The sequence below is a fragment of the Manis pentadactyla genome, chromosome 17, assembly GCF_030020395.1.
Source record: "Manis pentadactyla isolate mManPen7 chromosome 17, mManPen7.hap1, whole genome shotgun sequence".
In the NCBI taxonomy this organism is placed as follows: Eukaryota; Metazoa; Chordata; class Mammalia; order Pholidota; family Manidae; genus Manis; species Manis pentadactyla.
The window spans coordinates 22072806-22086865 of NC_080035.1; the positions used below are offsets into that span (position 1 = coordinate 22072806).

At 34.3% G+C, this 14060-nt stretch overlaps 1 protein-coding gene across 1 annotated transcript in view; it reads right to left on the bottom strand.

Annotated features, from left to right (window-relative positions):
• Positions 1 to 14060, bottom strand: part of DIAPH3 (diaphanous related formin 3) — a 536969-nt gene that overhangs the window by 263508 nt on the left and 259401 nt on the right. The window contains exon 20 of the mRNA XM_057494450.1: positions 10120 to 10221. Coding sequence (XP_057350433.1) covers positions 10120 to 10221 — 102 coding nt within the window. The remainder of the gene's footprint in view (positions 1 to 10119; positions 10222 to 14060) is intronic.

Below are 14060 nucleotides of genomic sequence, written 5' to 3' on the forward strand. Positions count from 1 at the left end.
TGTCCACCTGGATGTCTACATTTTAAGTGATCTTCCCTCTCCCAATCTGCTTCTCTTACAAGACTTCCCTCATCTCTGTGAAAGGAAATTGCTTATCTTTCTGTTGCACAGGCTGAGAACCTTGGAGTCGTCCTTGGCTCCTCATACCCTAAATTCAATCTATCAGAAATCCCATTTTCCCTACTTTCAAAATATGTCCAGAATCTGACCACTGCTCCCCAGTGACACTGTCACCAAGCCTCTCAAGTCAGCCCTATTTCTCACCTTAATAATTAGATCATTGTAATAGCTTGTTAACTGGCCATTGGCTTCAGTTTTTCCCCATCCCACAATTTGTTTCCAATACAGATGCCAGAAGAATACTCCTAAAGCACCAATCTGACTATTTCACTTCATTGTTTAAAACTCTCCAATGGTTTTCTTAGAATAAAGTCCCCGGGCCTCACACCATGGCTGCCAGCCCTTGGAGGCCTCTCATGTCATCTCCTGGCATTCTAATGTCATTCACTCTGACACAGACACTGGCCTGAACTCCGCCAAACTCACATGCCCCTCAAAGCCTTGGTCCCTATGGTCTCCTCTGTAACACACTTCCCCAAGATAGCCACAGTTAACTGAAGTCACTCAGGCTTCTGCTAAAACATTATCTATTCAGAGAGGTCTTCCCTAGCCATGTGAATTACACACACACACACACACACACACACACACACACACACACACACACACACACATTCCTTCATCTCACTACTTCCTAAGGAATATTTATTACTTGACATTAGATTACATTTTTATGTATACATTGTTATTGTTCTCAACTAAAACATAAGACAGATAACAATGAGACATGTTCACTGCAATTAGCTCAGCCTAGAGCAATGTCCAGCACACAATAGGTGTTCAATAAATATTTGCCAAATAAATGAACCACTGCTGAATAAGGGAGACAAGATATTCAAATAAAATGTGTCAGATAGTGGTGCAGTTGCCATTATAATCTCAAGGTCTGAATTCTTCCATGAAATACCTGGCAATCCAAGCCCCTATAACACCAAAAGGCTGGGGCCTATACTAATAGAAAACTTGATACCTGGAGCCATTTCCTAGGAATCATCTAATGAGAGCTCAAATCAATAGAATGATTCTTAAATACACTCAATCTATAGCAGTGAAACCATGTTAAAATTCAACCATAAGAAAGCCTCTAATTTTCTGTAAATTTCAGTATATTCGTTAAATCAATAAATGTTTCACATTATTCTGTACTACCTGTTAAACATGTAAAGAAAAGATGTAAATGGCCTTTTGAGAGTTTTGTCAACATGTAACTTCACTGTGCCATGCATAGGAAGAATTTAGAAATCTGTAAAGATCTTCAGAGAAATACATTAGAATCAGCAAGGAAAGGGTATCTTTCAGCTGGCAAGTGATTTCTAGCTACTTAAACCAACAAAATTTCTTTATGTTTACTTAAAAATTCAAACAGTATGTTGACTTAGACTGCTGAAGGAGATGGAAGGCAGGAATCAGTTCATAAGATTATAGAGGTATTAAATGTCTGAAGAATTTTAGGCCACAAATCAATGATAACTGAAAGTAAGTTAAAGTATTCAGCCCTGAACTAGGTGGAAAAAAACCTCATCTGATGAACCTATATTAAGTCCTGTATCCTGGCAGAAGCATGTCAAGAAGGTTGCAAAGGAAAGTGAAGAGAATAATGGAAAAGCTGAAGGCTTATGACCTTAAAAGAAGCAGTCCTTTAAGATATAAATACCTAGGAAAATAGTTTTAACAATTTTTTTATTCTAAGCAAATGTGCTCCCTGTGTAATGAAATATTTGCAGATGAGATTGCCAAGGTGCTGTCTAAAGCATCACAAAATTTGAGAGACCTTGGACAACTGGTAAGGAACCAAGAAGCTACAGAAGTCAAATGGGACTTCTATTTTCCAGGAGAGACTAGCAAGATCTTGCTCACTGACAGATAAGATCCAAGGTGAATTATTAAAGAGAAAAGGAAGTAGTAATTATAAGAAGCTAAAGTGGGTTCTTGAAGAACAAATCATATCATATACTAACCCCTGTCTTTTGTTAAATTTTAAATTGATAAACATGATTTATCTGTGGTAAATTTGTGAAAAATGACTGATTTGTATCTACACATTTGCAAAGCACCTGAAATAGTCAACACCCAACGAATGAAAGAAAGACTTAGGGATATTTAATCTGGGAAGCAGAGGAGATACTCTTTCATGTTCCTCACCTATCTTGGTCAGTCTTTTCTGAAGCTATTTCAATAAGCCACGATTACACCAAATCACAATTTCCTCAACACCTTTTAGAAAATCCACTGAGTACTAACAGAAGTATTGTACTTGAGTATTCACAGATTCAAACAACATGGCCTACTGAGTTAAAAGAGGATCAAGGAAAAAGTCCCCTGTCAGCAGGCTATCAGGAGAGAGGTGGAAAACCTCTGTGGCAAGGGTCCAAGTTACATGGCAGAATCACATAGGGTGGTTAAGTTATATTAAAAAAAAAAAAAAATGTATTCAGACTTTTATGTTCAAAAGTGTTGGGTACTTGGTCTTTTTAATTAACCCACTCTTACCCACAGAAGTCATTATCTAGAGAGTCATTTTAACAAAAATTAAAATAATTATCTCAATATTCAACATTTTCATTTTTAAAAACATTTGTATAGGGCAATGAAATATTCTATGATACCATAATGATGGATACATGTAATTACACATTTGTCCAAATCCATAGGATGAACAACATCAAGAGGGAACCCTAATGTAAGCTATAGACTTTGGGTGATTAGGATGTGTCACTGTAGGTTCAAGTGTGGTAAACATCCCAATCTGGTGGGGTCGGTGTTGATAATGGGAAAGGCTGTGCATATAGGGGTATGTGGGAAATCTCTGTACCTTCCCCCCAAATTTACTGTGAACCTTAAACTCCTCTAAAAAAAATAAAATCTGAAAAAATGTTTTAAACTTTTTTTTTATTGTTCTTGCTATATATTTTCCCTTGCTGTTCATCTCTTTCTTATTTCATATGTGCATTTAGCCAGTATCACCTGGCCACTATATGCTAGAAGATGTGCACTGTGTTGAGAATATAAAGATGAGCAAGACACAGTCAACAAAAATTTCTGAGCGTAACTGAAGACTGATGTGTAAAATAAAAAAGCACATATTCCAGGGTAATCAGAGCCACTTAGAGATATGCACAGGGCATTATGATAACAAAGAAGAAGGATATGAATTTGGAGGAAATAAAAGGAGTGCTAGGAAAAGCATTCCAGAGAAGGCTTCCTCAAAGCAGAAAGAAAGGGTTAAGGAAGCACATTGACAGGCCTGAGAATTATGTCTTCAGAGCACAGCAAGTCATTGAGGAAAATGAAGCACAGGAGCAGTAAGACAAGAGATGGGAGGGGACAGCAGGAATTGCTTCATTCAATGACCTAATGCTGGGTGGATGTGTGGGAGGGACGGTGTTATAGAGACAGAGGCCTGAGGAAATATTTGGGGGGTGACAGATAGGTTCATTATTTTGATTATGATGATGGTTTCATGGGTGTATTGATATGTCAAAATTAATTAAATTTTACAAGTTTTAAATATTTGCATTTTATTGTATGTCAGTTGTACCTCAATGAATTTTCTTCTAAGGCCGAATGCTATTCTAAGAATTTTAGACATCCAGGTAAAAGCTCTGGGATGCAACTGAAAGACTTTAGGGAGCCAATGAAGAATAGTCTGTGGCATTTCACTTTTCATTCTACATCTACAGAAGATGTTCTATACGGTCAAACTGAAGACTCAGTCAACTGCTATTTACCATGTTCCTGCTATGTACAAAGGACCAAGCTTGTCCCTATACACAGAACACATTCTTGTCAAGTATCATGGGCCTTCTTTACCTCAATTCACTTTTAAAAACAAACTTCAAAAATGCAAGGTACAGCAGATAACAATTTTTTAAAAAAGCAGAAAGACAAGTAATGAACAGTAAACAAATTTAAAATACTTACAAAGGGGTAACATATAAATTTTATAAGGAACTCCTAAAAAATATAAGAAAAAAGATAACACAATAGGAAAATAAATGGTATTAACAGGCACTCTAAGAATATAAATAACCAATAAATATATAACTGCTTTAATCTCATCTAATCACCAGGAAATAAAGAGTTAAAAAAAACATCAAATTAAAAAAGAATATTAAATATTGGTGATACTGTATGAAAAATAATCCTTATATATATTGTTCATATAAGTATAAACTGACATGCCTCATGGAAGGGTAATTTGGCAGTAACTATCAAGACTGAAAATACCTTTTGACCCAGCAGTTTAAATTCTGGGACCCTTTCCTAAGGAAATAACAACATTAATAACAAAAGCTAATCATTATAAAGAGTTTGTTATTTTAAGATGATTTACATATATTCACTGTATCAGTGCATTTAATACTTGGGACAATGCAACAGAAGTCGGCATTATTTATTGTCCCTGGGGTTGGCCTAACAATGATCCCTTAACTATGGCCACATACTAATTCCTGAAATGTTTGAATATGTTACTTTACATGCCAAAAGGGATTACACTGAGGATTTTGAGATGTAAGATTATCCTAGATTATCCAAGTGGGAAGCCCCTCCTTCTAAGAGGGGGTCAGAGAAGGTGTGATGATGAAAGCAGAAGTCAGAGTGCTGCTGGACAGAGTCAGGGACCATGAGCAGCCTCTAGAAGCTAGAAAAGGCAAATGAATAAATCCCCCAGCCCCTGCTTCAGATGGAATGTAGCACTGAAGAACCCTTTTGGAATTCTGACCTCCAGAATTATAATAAACTTGTATTATTGCATGCCACTAGACTTGTGGTAATTTAGCAACAGAACTCTAATATAGCCCCATTTAATAAATAAGGAAATTGAGGTACAGAAAAATAAACAACTACCAATTTGTTGTTCTCACAGCTAAGGTTAATCCAGGATTTAAATCCAGAATCCCTGCTCATAACCTTTATGACATGTTACTTTACATGGCAAATATATATACAAAGATGTATGCAGAATTTTATTTTTTAACCTTGAGGACATACAATTTAATGGATATTGACATGTTTCTGAGTAGCATATTCAAATACAAATACAAAGATATATGCAGAGCTTTTTCTCTTTAAACCCCAGAACTGACCATCCTTCCCTAAGGGAATAGTTACAAAGTCACAGCACAGACCATGAAAATACTACCTAAGAATTTAAAACCAGCACATCATGAAAATAAAGACCTCCAATATATATTTTATGGTGGAAAACTTTCATAAGTGTACTTTGTTAATGTGCAAATGAACATGCATACATTTGTTAATAAAAAATAACAGGATTGGGAAGTCCAACAAAATGTTAAAAATTACCATTTGTATTGAATGCAGTGAGGGTGACAGTGGATACAAGGAACAAGGAACTTACACATTGTATTCAATATATTTGTCTGTTATTTGAATGTTTTACAACAAGAGTATTATGGTGCATTTTTTTTCAAATGAGGCATTTTTAATTTGGGGAAATATGCATGAAGTTCCTACACCATTTTTTTATTTAAAAATATATATATATGGAGGCCTCTACTGCACAAAGTTTAAAAGCCCTGCCCTACAGTGACACCAAATGGTGGCAGAATAAAATACACTACATAAACGGGACATTTGTTCAACCTTCCTATAAATGTTTTAATTCCTCTGAAGAATGGGCAGCTTAGCAGAATTAAATAATATGGAGACAAATACTCAAAAACCTAGATTTTTTAAAATCAAAGACAATCTCATGCACTGTTTCCAATGCAGATTTTTAGACCTCTTTCTAAACTTCAGTTAATCTTCTGATCCCACTGAACATTTGCATTTCTTACTTCTCACACACTTAAACCATGCCATGTGAGCATAATGATTTTACCTAATGGCTTATCGATCAAAGAAATGCTGCAAATATAAAAAATAACAGTCATATAACTAAAGTCAGGTTCTACTCAATGAGAACTAACCTTTGGTAAGAAGGCAATGTTTTGCAGGGATAAACAAGGACATGTTGGGGCTGAAGAGGGAAGGAAGGAATCCAAAACAGACAGGTAGTTGATCCAATGAGGTAGAGTTTCTAGTAGAATATTTTCATTCCTTAATCTTCTTGATAGAAAATTAAGTTGAATAAAGCATGAGGCTGGGATATGCCCAATATAAACCAATTTCTCAACAAAAGTTTTGTCCTGGACTGTCCAGGGAAAAGAATGTTTTAAATTTAGTGTGGGTCAGTACTCAATGTCCTCTGCCCAGAACCTAAATCAACAAATGAAATCAGCAGGTGAACTGGTTCATCCATTTCAAGTCACACAAAATAATACCGAGATGGACTGCTTCCCAGAGCACTCTAAAATGCCATCTGAACAGGACCCTTAGTATCAAAGCATTAAATGACAGCTTGTTCAGATTTTTTGATGGATAATTTTTCATATGCCAAAATCTCCCAGAAAACATGACATATAATATACTATAATCAGCTATGAAAACAAGCCAATAATATCATTAAATAATTAGGCCTTAAACTCACAGTACTGGATATGAATTCCAAAAGGCACCAGCCCGCAACTGTCATCGTGTTGTCTGCACTACTACACTACAGTGCATGGACAGGGCCAGATGTGGGACACCAGATAACTGTCCTTCTTACACATCTAACATCCAAGTCATAAGTATACAGGAAGGTGTCTTAAGATTCCGAGTTACTAGAATTAACAGATGAGCAACTAAACCCATAGTACCATAAAAGTACCAATGTCTACTATTCATGCATTAAAACTAATTTTAGTAACAGAGATGGCATCAGCATTGAAAAATTTTGCTTCCAATTTCAAGGGAGAAATAAGTGGAAGTGGATATGAAACTTTGTATTACAGGAAACTTAGAGAAATATAGACATATCATCATTTACTGGTTGAAAGAAGGCTTCAGGGACAATTTAATGGACAGTGACATAATATTTCTGAGTAGTGTATTTGTATACCATATCCTATAGGACATAGAGCCTTAGAAAGTTATATATAAGTAATACATGACAAAATTAAAACATTTCAATTTACAAGTTACATCTTATATATTCTAATTATTCTTTAATTGATATTGGTTACTAGCATTTTGGATGTGTTTAGTTCTGCAACTATCAAAGACAAAATAATGTAAACAAACACCAATGTCCCAGTACAGCTTTCTGTTTATGATTTTAAAGAATTCTTATGTGGAATTAAAGTTGATTATGTAATGAAAACAAAATAGTGACTTTATCCATTGTATCAAATTTGGGTGTTTGTTTAAATAGCACACTTCTGAGATATCTGTAATTCATGACTCAAATTAACAATTTTACAAAACTGGATAAAAGAAAGTCAAAGTGACTGGCAAGTAACATAACCGTAGGGTTTTAACTGATTTTCCTTAAAATGAAAATAATATTAGAAATCACCGTATGAGTATGCAGGTCCTCAAGATGAAATACAAGGAACAGCAAGTCTATCTATGGTGAAAACAAAGGAAAAGGCAAGCGTCGGTCCTTGCCGGGGGTGGGGGTTGGGGGTATGTGTGCAAAGTTTATCCCAACCTTTGAGAACTCCTTGGGTGTGACTCTGTAATGATTTTTCAGGTAGAAGTAACTTTAGTCAGTAAGTAAACGTTTTTCTACAAGATAAAAGTCATAGGAATCCGCAGTTTAGCTTACCTTAAGTCAATGGTCCATCTTTGATGCAAACATAATTTCATTAAGTTTGTTAATTTAAAAACAGAACTTGGTACTATGGGAATTTTATAGGAAGCATACATGGTAATTATAATCAGTTTCCTAAAACAACCATATTATTCTGATATTTATACAATGTTGATAAACTGAGAACATCTCATTCTTTGAAGAATTAGTGAATTTAATATTCAGTTTTTAATATAGAAAAAAGAACAGAAAACGTCAGTCATTACACATTGTTGGACCCTTTTTGCCCATCACCCTGTGCCGTTGTGTGGAGCTTTCAGAAGACTCCCCTCTGTTTGAGGGGAGGGCAGGGAGAGGGAAGTTGAGAAGTAGGGGGAGCCACATTTGGAATGGTGAAAGATGAAAATGGTGAAGTTGAACATTACTATTTGACAAAAAATGAAAAACAGAAAATGTTCTAATTTTTTCCTCAACATTTTTTTGCCCCTTCTTCACCAAAACAATTTTTGTTTTATATGTTAGTACCACACAAACCAGACCTGAAAACAAAGTATTCAGGAATATTCCTAATCAACAGGCAATAAAACGCTTTTCGTATTGTCTATAGCAGATGTTTTTCAATAATATTTCTCTTTTCACATTAAATTCCATTAGCAGTCAGGTATGGCCTGGCATGGCATGTGTAGACTCAAGGACAAGTTTGAGTTGACTTGTCCTGAAATGGAAGTCGTCTGTGTCTGTCTTAAAATAAAAACTATAACCTCTGGCACTAGTATCAAACTTTTTGACCCCTGTGAGTAGACTGCTTATATATCATAACTCTTTGATGTGAACTCTAGATTTTCAAAGGAGGGCATAATCTGACTATTTTAAATAAACCTAAAATATCTGCAAGTTTGAGCTCACTCTTCTATGACTAGAACATGGGGATAGTTCTAAATCTTTTATGTGATAACACACAACATAAAAAGTTCCTTGTTAAACAGAGATTTTCATAAAAGCTTGTATGTGTTTCTGGCTTAATATACAAGGGAAATATTTCAAAATTGTAATTTTACATTTTATGACTTTCTTTCACAGTCAAAAAAGATGGGCAAAAATCAAAACTCCAGTCTATGCTTACAAATTCAATGCAAATTTTCCCTTACTTATTGCCATAAGGAAGACACTGCAGGGAGAGCATGGAGGAGCAATGAAGAAAAAGACAATGTAATCAGGTATTAGAAAATGAAGCAAACAAGCAAATATTGAAAAAAGGGAAAAAAAGAGAAGGAGAAAAGAGAACACCCTGGGAAACTGGATTTAAAAAATGAAAAGAATGTTTGTAAAGATAGTAAGTCAAAAGTTTTATGATAAAAATGGTAAGACTGTTAATTTTAAAAACCTGCTTTTTTTTTTCCCTCTGTGTTCTATTCAGAGTTTTGTGAACTTTGGGGGCAGGGAGGTGCTACAAGGAGGGCTGAGTAGAACAAGTGAGTTTAAGATGAGACAGGAAGTTTAAGAGCAAATACCTCAAACATGCAACAGAATATGCAGACAAAGCCTTTTAGTTAACCAACCCAAATTTTCAAAATGCTATCAAATACAATTCTATCATGTCCTTGGAGGTTGGTAATAATATAACTGAAGATGAAAGGAAAAAATTAAATAATCTTTTTTTAAAAAATAAAGAAATACTACTTTAAACTATTGTCATGATTACTGAGTGCAACCAACCTCAAAATGATAATTTAATGATAGGAGAAAAGAGGAGGAGAAAGTGAGCTTGAAAAAAATCTTAATTTTAAGTTGCAACACAGCTAACATATAACACTGACAAGTCTTTTCACCTCTTTAGACCCCAACCTCTACAAAACAGGAGGCTAGAACCCAAGATGATTATCAAGGTGTCTCAAAGATATCTTTTTCATGTATTCATTTTCCATCCTCACTGCCAAGAAAGAGACCATATTTCCAATTTCAGAATCTAAAATATGAGATGAACTGAACTGAGTGATGAGAATGAGAAACTGCAGCTACTCCTGCAATACTTTGGAGTTCACGGGTCTAGAATCACAAACACACTCTCTAGTCATAAGGAGTGGTTTTCATTTTACATTTTGATATTAAACACAGACTATAAAAGATCACATTTATACTTTTTGAAAAGTCCTAACACTTTGTTTAAGGCTAGGGTTTCAATATAAGTTTCAAATCAAGACAATTTCCCGTCAATATCCTTAAATTTAAGGAAAAGCAAGATACATATTAAAGGTTTGTGAACAATGACATGAAAAGGCTTGACATTTTCTTGCCTCTGTTTTGCACAGTAGAAAAAAAATCCCCTCACAATGGAGTTGACACTGAGTGACAGTACTTACCACAACAGCAAACTGCTCAGGTTCACTTAAGTTGTCATAGTCGCTTTTGAACTGAGACAATGAATTTAACTGTTCTTGATCAGGAAGATGCTTTATTAAGTTCTAAAAATTAAAACCAAAAGAAAATATCTTCACTAAATTTTCTTGCTTGAATTCTAGGAAAATGTATTAATAAACTATGGGAAGGAAACCAATGAAGACGCTAACCTTTGGTTTTATTTCTAGGTAACCTCCCTTATACTAAGCCTTAGGACGCATTCCCAGCATCTTCACAGCAGTCTGTTCTCCTCTTCTCTAGCCACAGCTACATATCCAAATCAAGCACTACTGAATGTTTATTTGATTAGCTATGTAACTGAGGAAGAAGAAGTCAACCTATACCAAAGAAACAGTTTCCTCACCTGGATAAATGTGATTGATTACATTTCGGCTTTAGGGAATTAAATGTCAGAAAATTCAGGCAAAGCCAAACATACTTTACAACTTCACTCGGGGATAAAAGAACATCATATTACTACTAAAAGGCAAGAAAGAGAATAGAAAAGAAATGACAGGAATTTTAATGACAGTGCTTACATGATTTAACCAATATGATCAGTTTTAATAATAAAAATGAAGACATTTCTAAAACAAAGACAAAGTAACTTTTCTGATAAGAAAGAAAATTTGAAAATGATGATACAGAATGATACAGTTTGCAGAACAAAAGCACATAACGAGATCCTTTGGGAACTGTAGTGCCCATGACTGTAACTACCCTTGGCCTTGTCATCGGCAGTCCAGAAACCACAGGTTCATTTTGTTATTCTGGCCCATTTGTCCATGCACAGCCATTCTCAAGCCACACATTTGGGCAAGAGAAACACTCCCAGTGGAGAAAGACCAAGGGAATACATATGATTATGCTTCCCTGTTAGAACTTAAATGATTGAACAATCTCTTGAACAAAGTTTATATAGATCCTCCATACCAAAATATAATGGACCATAACAGTGTTATAACAAGTTAGTGTATTGATATTAAAATTAAGGAAAAAAGTGGTTGGCAATCACAATTCCAAATTAAAGCATCAAAGTATTCTGTACAACCTAAAGTCAAGTACAAATTGGAATTAAGCCTATATCATGCTATATATACTTATGGGGGAAAAAAAAATCCCCTAAAGGTGAATTAGTTAAAAAATAGCGTTAGAGAATGTTATATATCAAAGTAGTTAGATCAAAGAACAAGTTTTTGACTCACTGTGTACCTTTGGACAAAAACTTGGTTGACTGGCCAAAAACAAACAAAAAAAGTGGCAATTTAACATCATCCCTAAAATAAGTATTCACTATTAATACTATGAACTCAATAAAAAAATATATATGATTTCCCCATATAAATAGAAATTTATCTTACTAGAACTGCCTGAAATCAAAAGACCTAGTTATTTATCTTCTAACCATTCTAGCTGACAACTGGATTATTTGAGTTATTTATTACATTGGGTTTCTGAATTTCTTCAGCACCCTTTTAGATAACCATCAAATCCCCTTGAATATTTTTAGTGGATGTATAAGTAAGTTTTAATCCTTCATTTTGAATGTATTAATTTTTCACTTCATTTTTGCCTTCTAAAGTATTAAAAACTACTGTGTTTTGTGAGAGAGCAGGCCCGACCTTCCTTCGTCTCTCCCTTTACCATATTTCCCATCCTTCCATAAATCCTAAGATTATAGCAAACAAAAGTCTTCATAGTTGCCCACACTCAGCTTTTCCTTACAGCTCAGGGTATTAGAGCCAGAATAATTGTCCCTCACTTTATTCATTACTCACACAATCCCTCTGCCCTTTTCTACACAAACTCTGTTTTCAACCTTCAAGTACCTAGACCTCCACACAAACATACACTCAGCAGCCTCCTAACACACTGTCTAGTTCTAAAACAATCTTGATACAGCCATGTTTATCTTGCATGGCAACTACATATATGCAAACATCATCTCCCTTGCCAAGCTGTAAATTCCAAAAAGGTATAGTCTGTATCTAATTGAGCCTCACACAAAGCCCTACATAAGGCAGTCACAATAAAACATATCATAAATATATGAATTAATAAGACTGATAGGACAAATAAAGGCAAATGGGTAAAGAATGAGATAGAAAGATGACTTCGAAAACAATATAGTACTGACATCATCTTCTTTATGAATAAATAACCAGATATACCAAAATAAAGTCATAACAGTGAACAAGGCTTACCAAAATGATTATTATAAAGTAATATTTTCTCCATACCTTGTTCAAAATAGAAATTTCTTCACTTTACATTTAGCAACATATTTTTAAAATTAAAAACATGATTTCAGATAGCATAAAATTCTTAATTTTTAACGAATATGTGAATGTCCAAACTACAGTTTTAGATTTTAAATTCTTAAAACTGGTTTTATATTTAGTAAGTGGGCTACCACATTTTACTAAATGGGCAAAATAATGACCCACCCTCACCCCAACCCCAAGTTGTCCAAATCTAATCCTTAGAATTTGTGAAAATATTAGGCTACATGGCAAAAGGAGTTAAGGTTGTGGATGGAATTAGAGTTGCTATCAAAGACCTCAAAATAGGGAGATTATCCTACCTTATCTAGATCTTCTGAAAATAACCACAAAGGTCCTTAATATGGAAGAGACAGAACAATAGAGAGGGAGATATGGCTATGAAAAAAGGAAAAAAAAACAGGCAACACTGATGGCTTGGAAGCTGAAGGAAGGCACCCAGGAGGCAAAGAATGAGGAGCTGGGAAAGAAAATGAAAGGAACTCTCCCCTAAAGTCTATGAAAATGAACACAAGCCTACCAACACCTTGACCTTGACATAGTAAGACCAAAGGAAGATTTCTGTTTGACAGGAACATAAGATAATACACGCGTTATTTTTAAGCCACTGAATATGTGGTGAATTGTTATAGCAGCAACAGAAAACTAATACCTTTGAAATATATTTTTTTCCATCTCTACACAACAAAAGCCACATGAATGTCCAAAACATTCATATCATTATGCTAAAAGCTACTCTGCAAATATTTAACAAATACATTACAAAAGTATGAACGTGTATTAAGGAGAAAATTTTTAAGGAACTTGATTTTAACTCCTATTTACAAGACACATATACACAACCAACAAAAATAAAAGCAAAAATTTAGAAGAAAATGCTAAAAAAAATGCTTAAAAAATGTTTCAAGAATTATTGAATTTGGTACTTTATGAGTCTTAGGGACTAACAGCAGACAAATCACTAATGGAATTAGTTGAGTTATTTGACTAATTGTATTACCACTATATTTGGAAGACAAGATAGGAGAGGCAAAACCAAGAACTTCTAAGGATATCAATTATTGATGGATTAAATGTCTAGAATTATTTTATTCACTTGTCGACATTAAATTATCTTTGGTTTCTTTTTGTTGCTAAAAAATCATTTTTCTAAGTATATCCATTATAAAACTGAAGATATTATTATCTCACTACATAACTGGTGATTTGATTTTCCAATTTTAAATTTTATCATGATACACATTTTGGACGCCTTACATGGAATTCACAAGGAACTTCAGCACCATGCTACCATTTGTGAAACAACACTGTGAGTAGAAATCATTAAAAAATAAATTCTTCCAACCTTCTGCATGAATTCAGAATACTATGCAAACAATACTATTCATAGGAGTACAAATAACTCAAGTAAGGGTTAATAGTGGTAATTCTAAATAAAGAAAAAATTACCTCAAACTTCTATGTCAAATAATAATAATACAACTTTATAGGACACATAAGCCTATGAAAAACTCATTCTACAAGGATTTCACAAATTTTAATTAACATATTACCAGTCTTAACTGTAACAAAAATATATGTTAAATTAAACAATTTGCCTTTTAGAAAGGGTCATTTAAAAT